Source organism: Chaetura pelagica, unplaced genomic scaffold, assembly GCF_000747805.2.
Source record: "Chaetura pelagica isolate M959 unplaced genomic scaffold, ChaPel_1.0 scaffold153, whole genome shotgun sequence".
Lineage (NCBI taxonomy): Eukaryota > Metazoa > Chordata > Aves > Apodiformes > Apodidae > Chaetura > Chaetura pelagica.
The window spans coordinates 2291268-2304074 of record NW_009952707.1 but is presented as its reverse complement, the minus strand read 5'-3'; the positions used below and the strand labels follow the sequence as shown (position 1 = coordinate 2304074).

Below are 12807 nucleotides of genomic sequence, written 5' to 3'. Positions count from 1 at the left end.
GAGGGAGGAAAAGCAAAGTAGACAACATAGGTGAAGCTGTGTCCAGAAAGAAGTCTTCAATTAAAGCTAATGACAATTACTAAGGCCCACACAAGAGAACCTTTAATTTCCACACAATAAACACAGCATATCCAACCTTATCAGCAATGCACTTTTTTTTTCTGCACAGGTTATACTAAATAAACTTCACATTTTTACTCATAAAACAATTACTATGAAATGTGGCCTGTACTCTGATTTGTGCCACTATTTAACAATTAATTATTTATGTTTACAAAGATAACATAATATACATGTGCTCTGGACAGCACCATATTAAGTAAATAGCTCCTTGTGCTGAGGATTCTCCTTTTGCTTTTCAAGATGCACACGTATAACAAACACTAGCATGCAGCACTTCTGACAGAGTTTAAGCCAGTAGAATCTGGAACTCTCTCTGGGTTCAAGTCTTCAGCTTTCACTCACATCCCTCTCCCCCCCCTACTCTGTATACTTTGCCCATTTTCTTCCTATAGAACAATTATCCTTTAAACAGTTTTGGATCTCAGTTGTTGGGTCTTTTCATATTTTTTCCATTATTTCACACACAAAGAACTGAAAGTGAGGTATGACTGTGAAATGTTAAGAAGTAATAAAACATTGTTGCAATAGAAAATATTTTACGATTACGAAAGCAATTCACCTTCTTAAGCAGGCTATAAATGCAAAATCTTTACTGCATAGGAGAGGACAAACAATGCTGAGAAACTTGACAGTTTGATCTAGAGATATAAACATTCATGCTCGAAAAGACTCAGATGGATGATTTCAAAAGATTACCAGATCTCCTCTTGAGCTTATTGCCTCAAAATGAGATGCAAAACCTGATCATTACAGTCTCCCTCGTCACCTTCAAGGTACTGCATGAACAACATTCATCTGCTCTCCTAAAACACACCAGAAGTTGATTTTACCTGCATTATTTTACATGGCACTGAAAAGAGTTAAAAGAATGTCTCAGATTAGGACATAGAAGTGAGAAGCTAAGGAACAGCCACTTGGAGTCACACTAATAAGAATGACAGAAGCACATCTGGATGTGCCTTTACACTCCTCATGTCATGACAGAACTGCAACCATGCATTGCAAAAACCCAAACAATCCAAGGGAAACAAAATAACCCACAGTTACAGAAGGGTAAACATAAAAAGCTTGACTCAGCAAAGTAGTGACATTTGGAGTGATGTCCTGTCTCACTTAATCCCTAGAATATTTTGAAGATTTCACCTCAGTCACAGACCAGCTATGACAGAACTCATCCTGTACCTGAAGAACCTCAACATGGAATCATAATTCCTAATTAGCTCATACACAGGTACAGAGACACTTGGCAGTCTAGTTTGTTGTGCTCATTTTGCAGAGAAGATAAAAGGCACTTAAGTCAAACAACTAAGCAGGTTTATTTTCAAAAAGCTTTGCCCAAGATAAGCCACCTTACTTTGTGAGTTCATGATCTGAAAGCAGCTGTTTTAGATGCCTAGAGAGCAATTTCTTTTCCATAGAGAGACGAACCCAGGCTCTGGCCTTGCCAACATCTGTTTTGATCTCACTAATGTTCTGGATATGTCTGGAAAATAAAAAGAGACACTACTCAGTATTTTCAAAATATGACAATACTTTTGAACAAAGCTAGGCTGAAGAAGGTACTTCGCAAAAAATGCAAACTGGAAAAAGAGGCATTATCACCTTAATATTCAGCAGTATCTAAATTCCTTGCATATCCAGCTGAAAAAGAATAAGAGCTTGAAAAGTACACATCTGCAATGCAGTGCCTTATTTACAAAATTCTAAACCAGGACTGTCGCTTCATATGATTTAAGAACCATTCTGGACCTTATCACTGCAACATTTATGGCTGAGTGCTTTGGAAAATTAAATACTGTGTTTGTCATCAGTAGATTTTCTTGCATAGAAGACACAAATGAAATTTTTTAAAAAGACAAGCATGTCCCTTCAAAATCCTCAGTTCACTCCCATCCATTGAAAAAATTAGATGTTGGTATGGAAAAAAAATAGGAAAGAAAAACAATTTCAAAATTAATGTCGAAGTTCTGTATATTGTTTTTAACGTAATGAAAACACGGCATTGAGCAGAAAGTTATAACTATTCACACCACAGTACTCCATGTTAGATAAACTTCTCCTTTATCTCAAAGAAGTTCTTAAACTGTTTTCTTCACTGAGAAGCAAGAATGAGCTCAAACTACGCAATCAACTTGGCTTTAACAGGGAAAATACATATGCTACACCCACATCTCTGGAAATAAAACAATACAGAATACTTATAAAAATGATGAAAAGTCTGTGAGGGTTTTTCTATAAGCTAGTATCAGTGACAATATAAAATCTCAGCACAAAACCTGTTTTTGTAAAAGTCAATGAAAAGGTTGCACAAAATACTCTAAAAACAGTTTAGCAGGTTTCTTCCCCACATCCCCCTCCTGCTGTATGAAACAGACTTTTCTGTAGGATACACATTATACACAGAACAAGAATGCAAATCTCACAGGTTTTCTGCATTGGTTTTAGTAGTTTAAACTCACCTCATGTCCTGGATGAGAGAGATTCTAAGAGGTGACATGGCTGGACTGGAATCAGACTTCCTCCTTTCTGAATCAATAATTATTCCTAGATTCAGAAGAACAGAATTCCTTATTTGTAAAAATCCAGTTAAAGATTTTTAAATCAACATAAAAATAAGAAGGTGAATTAACAACAACTTGCACTCCTGTGTTACTGGTGAACCAATGTTTTGTGAAGACATTGAGTCATATTTCCACTTAAAATGACATGAAAATCTAATATGCTACACAGGTGATTATTCAGATCAGCACACACTAGTCATCAGCACATTAAAGGGCTTAGATTCAGCAGAAATTGGTTTGACATCAAATAGCTTAAAACATACACTAAGCAAGTACTATTTTTAAAAGACTACCCTACCTTTTTTCTATGCAGTAAAACTGGCACTGCTGACATCAGAAAACTGTGTTCAACATATTTTACTTAGTACACCATGTATCATACATTTAAGTAATGTATCACTTTGCATGCTCCTGTATACCCCACCACTCTTGTAAATAGCATGGTTTAGATTTTTGTAAGCAATATTACTACTCTTATCTTTAAAATTCCACTCTAGAATCAAGTTGCATAATAAATACAGGCCCTGCCCTCATTGCCAATTTAGAAAGCATAAAACTGATTGTAACTTCAGTCTGATGTGCAAAAACACTATGAATGAAGTGACACTCAGGAGACTTTAATACTTCCCAAACTATTGTTTTTGGTTGCTTACAGGACTTTGCCCATGTTAGTAACGATCAGGTCTTTGCCTATAGCAATTTAAAAAAAACAAACTCAACAAACACCCATCACCTCCCCCAAACCTATTTTTCTCTCCAAAGTTAAACCCTATGCCTCCATCTGACACAAGAAGTACTGCTTGAAAAATGATATTAATAACCTCAGAAACAGATTATTTATCTTATGTGCAATATCACTTTTACTGCAACATTTGATATAACAAAAAGTAAAAGGTTTCTTCAGTGGTTTTTGTACTTTTAAAAATGTCTTTCTTTTAAGCACTAAGTTCAGTTTTTTTCAAGAGGGACTTTAAAACTTCAGGATGCACAGCACAATTTTATATGCTTATACTTATTTTCCACCCCCAACCATAACGTAATATGCTTTGCCAGTCACACAGTGACTATGTGTCATATGGAAGAAGGTACATCAGAGCAGATCCATTTTAAAACCTCTCTCTGAAACATTAGCTATTTCAAGTTACTTCCAAACAAGAGAGGCCAATGCAAACCAGTTCATTTTTCACAAAATTTATTGAGACAATGCACTAGGTCCATGTTAATTCTGTAGTGGATACAATACTTTAAATACTTTTAATACTTTAAAAAGTGAAAATCTGCAGGCAGCTCTTACTCATAGGTGGGTTTTTTATCATCTTCTTCCAGCGGAAGTCAATCTTACCTGAGGTACTGAAACTGCCTGATGTAGTTTTTCTCTGTCTGTTTTCTAGGTAATGTAGTAGATGAGACCACAAAGCAGACTTTCCCTAAAATTAAAATAAAATTTAAAAATTAAAGAAATCACTATCAGCTGAATTAAAAAAAAAAAGTTTAAACCATCACTGAAAATATCAGTCATAACAAAAACTTGCTTTAAGTATGTTTCTCCCTATAAAGTCATTGGTGACAACAAAAACAAGACACAAGAGGTGCTCAGGAGCTGTAAAGAAGTTGAGAAAGAAAATCTAATTATTCTGGTAACAGGAAAAAGTCAACTGAGCATTTCTCATTGTTCATTAACATAAGAAGAAAACATTTAGAGGCTTGCAAAACCCTGTGTGCAAGTAGAGGTCTAAGTCTGAGGCCATAACCTGTACTATGTGTCTTTCCCTTCCTGCCTCTCCAGCAGTGAGATGACAAGAGATACAAAGCCAGCCTGAGTTAACCCTCTTACACCCAAGTCCTGTGCATCCAATTCCTTTCAGGGTAATTCAGAGATACAGATAGACACTGTCCATTTTCAGAACCTCAAAACACTCTCTTCAATTTCATCAGGCAAAGAATTTGGATAATCACGAAGAGAGTAAGAAAAGACAACCTAAAATCAAGTAGGACAATGAAAGCTCATCAGCCAGAATACTCCAGCTCTACAACAGTATAAAACCAACTGAAAAGTTGCCATTTGGGATGTAGTATTTAGGCCAAGATAAATCCATCAAATGATGTCAAAAGGTACACTTTGCTCATTATGTTGCTTTCTTAAATCTCTGGTGGCTTAAAACAATGTAAGGAAATCTTCCACTGGCAAACTAAAAAGATTCTTGAATTAATCCCAAAATATTCTGCATGATAAATCAAAAGCTTGCAAAGCCACAGAAAGGCAGCAGTAAATGAACAGGGGCTCTTCAGCACATAATTGGAACAATTTCAATCTGGAATAATTAGGAAATTAATTAGTATTACCTATCATCTTCCCAAATTATATTAACTGGAAATCACAGTAAAGATGTAGCATTTCTGCTTTCAGAAAAGCAGTCCTATTACAAAGTCATATTTTTATTAACACCTTGGTGCAGAAAGAAACCACAGCTGTAAAGCAACAGTTGTTAATTCAGCACTGTCAGTGTAATAAAAAAAAATCATGTAAGTACCTTCCTGGAGGTGCAGTAATTATGGGTCAGATCTGAACTTATTTTTTTTTAAGCCATTTTCAAAAATCTTTGAACAGCTAAATCCTGTTCCTTCCTACATTTGACATAAAGAACTAAGGGCCATGAGCCATTATTCCAGAAGTAGTATGCCTCCAGAAGATAAAACCTAGAGTGTCTGTTACATCTGTGTTAAGTCAAATTTATTAAAAATACGTGTTCAGTGGCGAGCATATTGAAAAAAAAATCCAGGGAAATTCAATGCCTCATTTGTGTACCTGAGAGATCCAACACGAAAAGCCAAAACTGTAAGTCTTATAAAAACATATAAAGAGAGCATGAAAAATATCAACTAGGGAACAGTATCATCCAAAATGGCCTTTCTCTCAATAAAGACACACATGCACACACAGTCTAGCATTCAGCAACCAGCTGCCACAGCAAAAACTGCAACAGATCGCAAAGCAGCAAACAAAAGTATCCTGCAGCAAACAGATGTACAAAGTAGCAACAATCATGATGAATGTAGTAACTCATGCAGTTTATATCTGCCCACTTCCTTTAACATGGTGTTACTCTCCTTTAACCTCACCAAATAGCAATGATGATGCAAGCTGTATCTATAAGGGAAAAGAAGACAGAGTAAGGAAAGCAGTAGGACAGAGAATGGGCAAGGGAATAACCAAGGCCACCTGAAAGTTTACTACTTCAGTCATTAGACCCTACATCCGACAACTCTCCTGCACATGGAAGCTAATGTACAACTACCAGGGTTCATCAGCAGGGAAGAGGTAAAAGCAGGGATTGGTGGAAGGAAAGCCATTGTCATTACTATGGTCAATTGAGTAAGAAGAGATTTCCTTGGCTCATGACTGAAAAATAAAATAAAATCAATGTATAAAACAGAAGGCTTTTGCATATTTAATAAAGGCCAGAGCACACAAAGAATTAGTGGTGCTTTTTATTATTTTTTTTAACTGTGGATCATAATACAAGATGCACTGCACTTCCTCCATTAGGCCTCTATTATATTCCACCACTCTATTTATTCCACCATTCAGCACTGTCTGCCAACATCTGCAATCAATCCAAAGCATTAACCTTATGTAGGGTTGGCCTCCTGGTGGTCTGAAAGGCCCAAATCTGAGTTGAAGCAGAGTATGCTGATGCTCTGTCCTCTAAGACGAAAGCAGTACAGCTTCTATCCTAAGTGATATACAAGAGGGAAGGGAGAGAATCACATGATAAATCTTCACATAGAGAACTACTGCATAGCTTGAAGGAGAGCAGATTTAAACACTGGCGTTTGGGTGCTGGGAACAGAGATAATGAATTACAGTTGTCTGGATTACATACATTTATTCTGCACATACTTTTTAAAAAAACAGTTATAAGCCTCACTGTCCTTCCTATACCTTTGTACAAAGAAGAATGAAAGGATAAAGGCCTTCCAAACTCCCCTTAGCCCCCACAAGTGACTCCAAACAGAAAAGCACAATAAACAAGTATTAATTTCATATGAAAAGTAACACCTCTAACTACTGATCTTGTAGACATCTCTTAACTATCTCAACATCATTCAGTAAGAACCAAACTCTTAAAAACTAAATTATCCTTAAGGAAAACTAATTCTCCATATTGTACCCCACTGACAGCACCTTCTAGCATATTCTGTCTTATAGCCTAACAACTTCAATAATACAAGTGTTCAGAACACAGAAATAGTTTTATTTGCAATCCTATTTAAAAGGAAAAAAACCCAAACAAACAAAACAAACAAACAAAAAACCCCATCAAAATCACAAATGAAATAAGAACCCCAGGTTAAACAGAAAGTCTTCCAAGAAGTCATCTGTGGCACAGATCTACATGTGCACTTGCACACACCCCCAAGCAAAAAGTGGAGACGGGCAAGGTGGCAGTAACCGACATAAAGGACACGTGGAACGCAAGTATTTTTGCACATCTACATACACACAAAAGGTGTCACCTGAAAGCAGAGGGAGGAAGAGCATAACAACTTCAGGAAAGTGCACTCTGCAACTTACAGGAATATTTGTTCCTCACCTGCTTGACTTGCAGACCGTGGCTCCATATCCTTTCTAAGAGGTCACACAGACTGGCTATCAGGGTGTTCTCTTCTACGCCTGTGATATTCACTTCTCCATGACCCAGCTCCACAGCTTCTCGACCCATTTTTTCAACCAACATCCTCTTGGTCTCAAAAAGGACAAGGCAAAAGAGAGTTTAATTCTTCCCATGGGAACTTCCACAACTACTTACACTTTTAAAATAACCAACAAGGAAGCACAAAATAGCAAAGATGTAGCAGAGTAACTGGGTGTCTGCAGTATTTCTGAAGCTCTCAAGGGGCTTGCAAATAGGCATATAAGCCTCCACAGAGCAATGCCAGCAAAGGGAACAGCAGGCCTACAGCAAGGCCCTGAAAGGCAGGCTTGGGTGTTTCTGAAGCCTGGCAAGTGCTGGACTGGGAGCAGCACACCATGTCCATGAGGAGGTGCACGTGCACAAGCACTTCCAGGTAGCACGGAGATATAACTTCCCTGTGAGACCCTGTTCTGTCAGAAGGGCATCTGTGTTCAAACCAAAGCCATTCTGGGGTGCATCTCTTGTGGTTCCCTGATGAGCCACATTCTCCTAAATCATACACAATTTCAAAATAGTCAAAGCTCTCACTGACTCTTAATGTACAGTCTCCCAGTCACAATATATTAATCATATAGTTACCTGGAGGGAAAAATTACTAGAGCACCACTTGTTCTCATCTTTTACACATTTTTTTAATATTTTTTTTTGCTATTCTAGAGTAGCTCTCAAATGAGTAATACTCCCTTAGGCACCTATGCACAGTCTTAGTTCAGACTAAGAACTCTAAGTTAGTCTCTAGCTTCTCCTCCTCAACTCCCCTGGAATTTCTCTCTCTGCTAACAGCAGGCTCACTACATTCCCTAGAGTTGCATTTCCCCAGTGAAAGTCTAGCTTCAAGGATTGTCACCATCATATAACTTTATTAAGTGAGTGGGATTATTTGGACAGTTTCATACACATAGAAAACTAAAGTGAAATCAGAAGTAGATACCTGTATTAAACACTGTTTTACAAGAAGTTGTACATAATTGCTATATTACTTCCACTGACTTAAGGTAAGAATGTGTCTATTTGATAATGATTCTCTTTACTTCATTAGTATGAACATTAACAGTTAATTCAGACTAATGCATTGTCAATTGTATACTGGTGAAGCACGCCTGCAAAGTAGTGCCAAATTTCTTCATTAAGTGCTTGAAAACTTATGTTTCAGAAGTTTTTAACCTTTAGTTACGAGCATTTTCACAACCTCCTCTTTTAGAATATTCACTCTTGTTGAAAGAGTAAAGTTTCATTAGTGATAACTGAAATAAGCCATAACAAACATTGCTGCAGGATGATAAAGACCTATCCGAATATTCAATATCTTTCTAACATTTTACATTCTCTATCATAAATCTGTTTGATAAAGTTTCCACTCCCTGCAGAATTTCTAAGTACATTATCTCTTCACTAATTTCTCACTACCATGCAAGTCTTTATATGAATAAAGCAGAAACAGCTGAAGAAGGGGGTTCAAATATATTTGCCAAGAAATGTCCATAAAGGATGGATAAGATGTGCAAGAGAACAGAAATATTCCCTGCATTACCTTATTTCGACATTCCTTCAGCAAGCCTTCCACAAACTTCCAGTTGGTTTGTGCAATTACCGATGGAGAGAGGTTAGACAACTTGGGCTGCCGAATAGTGCTGCCCAGATTCCTGGCTTCCTGGATATACTTCTGTATTGGGGAAGAAAATTGACAAATACAGATAGAAGTGCAAGTGAGACTACTTTGCCAAGAGAAAAGAATAAGCTTGTCTTTAAAACCCAGCCCTGTGCAACCAGGAGGAAAGGATCAGATCTCCCCTTTCAGAAAAGGCCCCTTTTCATACCCAGCATCACACTGGGCTGAGACACTTCAGGTACTGTCTCCTTGGAGGTCTAATCCCCATTTACATTGCCCAGGTAGTATAGAACACACATTGCTGAATAACAAAAACACAATATAAACTGTCAAGGATATTTAGATGCATAGAGATTCAGTTACTCCCTCCACCACTGAGAATTGTCTTGTTCTTTTTTCATATAAAACAAAAGTTTGTAATAATTACCCAGCCTATTCAAATGGCAGACTAGTCTACATGGGGACCACAAGAAAACTTTGTGGGGAACTTGACATCATCTGAGATCTGTGCCTTGTGTTCCTGCCAATCTTCTGTTTCTTAGCCAACCTCCCAGTCTTTCAGGAAGCAGCTGCAAAATGCTACTTACAGCTCTCAGCTGTGAACCATCTGCATTATTTAGCAAAATAATCTCCTGAACTCACTATAATTGAGATTGCTTCTCTGCTCCTGATACTGCCACCAAGGAGTTGCCATTGTTTTCACCTCAGAGACAAGAATAATTTGACAAATGTTTTGAAAGACAGGTGATCACAGGTTGGTTGGCACACAGCTAACTGTAAATAAGCAACATAGAGAATGTCCTGTCCAGGCACTGACAGAATACTCACTATTAGGATATATTTCAGATTAATAGGTAATTTGTCTACTTTATACTGAAATACTGACCAACTGAAAATTCAGTGAAGACAGATTATCAAACATATGATCTTTGCAAAGAGGGAAAACAACAAGTTCTACATCAGCCTTGCACTAAAGAGCTATGATATATACATGTTATTATGCATCTTCACCCAGAACTGTAACAGTCATATTGTGCATTGGACATACCAGATAACGCTCTGACACAGATTTTACAGAGGGCATGAAGGGCCAATCATGCTGGTCCCACTCTAAACATAACTGCAACTGAAGCTCTGACATGGAAAAGTCCAGGTGCTGGTAGGGCAAGTTGGTAGCAAAAAGCCAAGCAGACCATGTAAAGCGAAAGTGGTAAGTACATATGAAGTAACAAAAGCAAGCATGCAAAACAGAAAAGGAAGAGAGTGAAGACATAATACAATGCAGAACTCCCAAGCATTAAACATAAATATAAATTCATAAGTAATGAAGCTTAAAGGGAAAAAAAAATTATGGCATTCAATCATTGGATTGGTGTAAACTCCACTCTCCACTGGGCACAAATATTTGCAAGTTAAAAGCCACTAAGTCTAAATTCTAGAGAGCTTTGTTTGCTGCCCCAAAGCTTCAATTTGTCTAAAACTCACAACACTGCACTTTGAAACCATTGCCTCCTGCTCAGCCTGATCCCCAGCCTTCATCTCAGAAGGGCTCCCTCCCCATTCTTTCAGACTTAATAGGAAAGTCTCTGGTTCACCTGGAAGAGGGGGTCAATGTCCAATCAGAAGTATGTAATCAACAGGGTATAGCATAAAACCCTACAAAACCAGCAGATTAACCTAGCAGTTGGTACCCTCACCTGAGCATCTATTTGTAATTTCTATTCCTCATAAATTATTTTACTTGCATGACAGAATAAATTCTATAGGATAATCAACATGTGAAGAGTCAGTTAAAAAACAAAATGAAACAAAAAAAACCCAGAGACTAGAGGTAGATTTTTCTTTGTAATAACCTAGTTGAAGTCTCAGAAGTTTGTGTGCTAAACATCATAATTGATAACAGCAACAATGAGCTTACAAATCAACTATTGTTCACTTTTCTTAAAAAAATTGTATTATGTAAATATTTGTAAAAAATACTTCAAGAGTTATCTGAGCATATGGAACGTGTCAAAGCCAGAAGCTACTCATAGCTTTTTTTTATTATGCAGACATTTTTCTATTACATGACTATGGATGATATGGATAACACTACACAAAATTTCAACAAACCAATAAGAACATTCTGGAAATTAGTATATTGGAAAGGAAATTAAACTCATCACTACCATAAAAGAATGAACTGGACAGACAAAGCTATTTGATTTTGACAACGCTATCTAACAAGGACCAGACTACTTTAAAATTCAAAATGAAGCTTTTCTGAAGATATTTAACAAGGCAAGAGAATATTGTCTTCAATGAAAAACATACATTTAAACAAATGTAAAACTCTGAGGTTACTAAACAAAAATATTAACTCTGATCTTTTAAACCAGATTATTCTTGCAATTACCCATAAATCAACACCCAGTGTAACAGTTTGCAGTCTGTATCATATGAATAAGAAACTGTATTGCAATTAGTTCACATCAGCCAGACCTTTCAAAATCCCTTCATCAGAAAAAATAACTGTCAGTTGTAGAAGCACTGGTGAGAGAAGTTACCAGGCTCAGAATGTGGGTAAAATCAGCAGCCTGTGCCATGTAAAAACAGACAGACACAAACCTGACAGTAGAGGTGGGGTTCACATTCCCACCTTAGCATGAGGTTGTCTGTGTCAGTTTGCCACCTTAGAACCTCTTTTATGATCTATCTACAGCAGAAAAACAGGCAAGTCCAAAAGGCAATGCTTCTGATTTTAGGATGAAATCACTCACTCTCTGGAGGTCATTATCTTTCCTCCATCAAGTATACAAAAGAATAGGGTGGATAAGTTAGAGATAGGAAATAGATGGCTAAAAGCTGTTAAGACTAATTCCTCCCTTCCCTCCCTTTAAGAACAACACACCAAAAAAAAAAAAACAAAACACAAAAAAAAGAACCTTGAATGCACATGATGACTCTCCTATACATGGGATAAATAAATTTGTCCTGAGAGGGAGTAAAAATGACATAACTTTTAGAGTAAGCAAACTAAGTGTTTTTCATCTGCTAAGAAACAGGAACTTCATCTGTATTAAATACAACTATGGGAGAGCAGAGATGGACTGCAAGTAACTGTCTAGACACTTCATAAAGGTTACAGAGCATTATTAAGGCAATTAGGAAAAAAAAGCAAACAACATCACATCTCTATAGCTGAACAGTTTTCACCTCTCTCTGATCATTGTCAAGACGCAGGTGCTCGGTGTGTTGCTTCTGTCTGTCCTTCCGCCTCCACTGTGCAGGGGCATTTCTCTTTGTCCATCTACAGACAGGGAATATTGTTAAACAGATGCCAAGAGTTATGTGAAGGGGAGCAGCAAGGGGGGAAATAAGAAGTTTCTATCTTGTTGTATATTGAACCTGTTGACATCAACTGCATCACAGCATGTGCAGCTGCAAATACATACAAAAATCTCTGAAGATGAAACCAGCCTTGGGCAGCCCAAGGATTTCAGAAAACAAGATCACATACTCTTTGTTTGTGGTTTTTCATTATTTTATGATATCCAGTTACAATTCACCCCTTTTTCCTCTTCCTCCAAAGTTTTCATAGGACCATATCCTAAAATATTTCTAGCCCTTTACTGAGATCCAATGAGATCTGCTTTTATATCAAGAGTAATTATGAGTAATTCGAAGTACATCAACTATAACCTCAAACATAGTAGGGCTTTCTTAAGTCCATTTGCTTTTGCAATTCCTGATTTCAAAGAAGAAAAAAAATAAGAAAAAACAAAAAAGCTCGAGGAACACAAGCAAAAAAACCCAACAAACCACCACACACAACCCA

At 37.2% G+C, this 12807-nt stretch overlaps 1 protein-coding gene across 1 annotated transcript in view; it reads right to left on the bottom strand.

Moving 5' to 3' along the window:
* Positions 1 to 12807, bottom strand: part of DENND5A (DENN/MADD domain containing 5A) — a 47981-nt gene that overhangs the window by 10876 nt on the left and 24298 nt on the right. The window contains exons 11-16 of the mRNA XM_009994271.1: positions 12186 to 12279; positions 8913 to 9044; positions 7280 to 7432; positions 4027 to 4111; positions 2583 to 2667; positions 1478 to 1606 (exon numbers count right to left, since the gene is read on the bottom strand). Of these exons, the coding sequence (XP_009992573.1) occupies positions 1478 to 1606; positions 2583 to 2667; positions 4027 to 4111; positions 7280 to 7432; positions 8913 to 9044; positions 12186 to 12279 (678 nt within the window). The remainder of the gene's footprint in view (positions 1 to 1477; positions 1607 to 2582; positions 2668 to 4026; positions 4112 to 7279; positions 7433 to 8912; positions 9045 to 12185; positions 12280 to 12807) is intronic.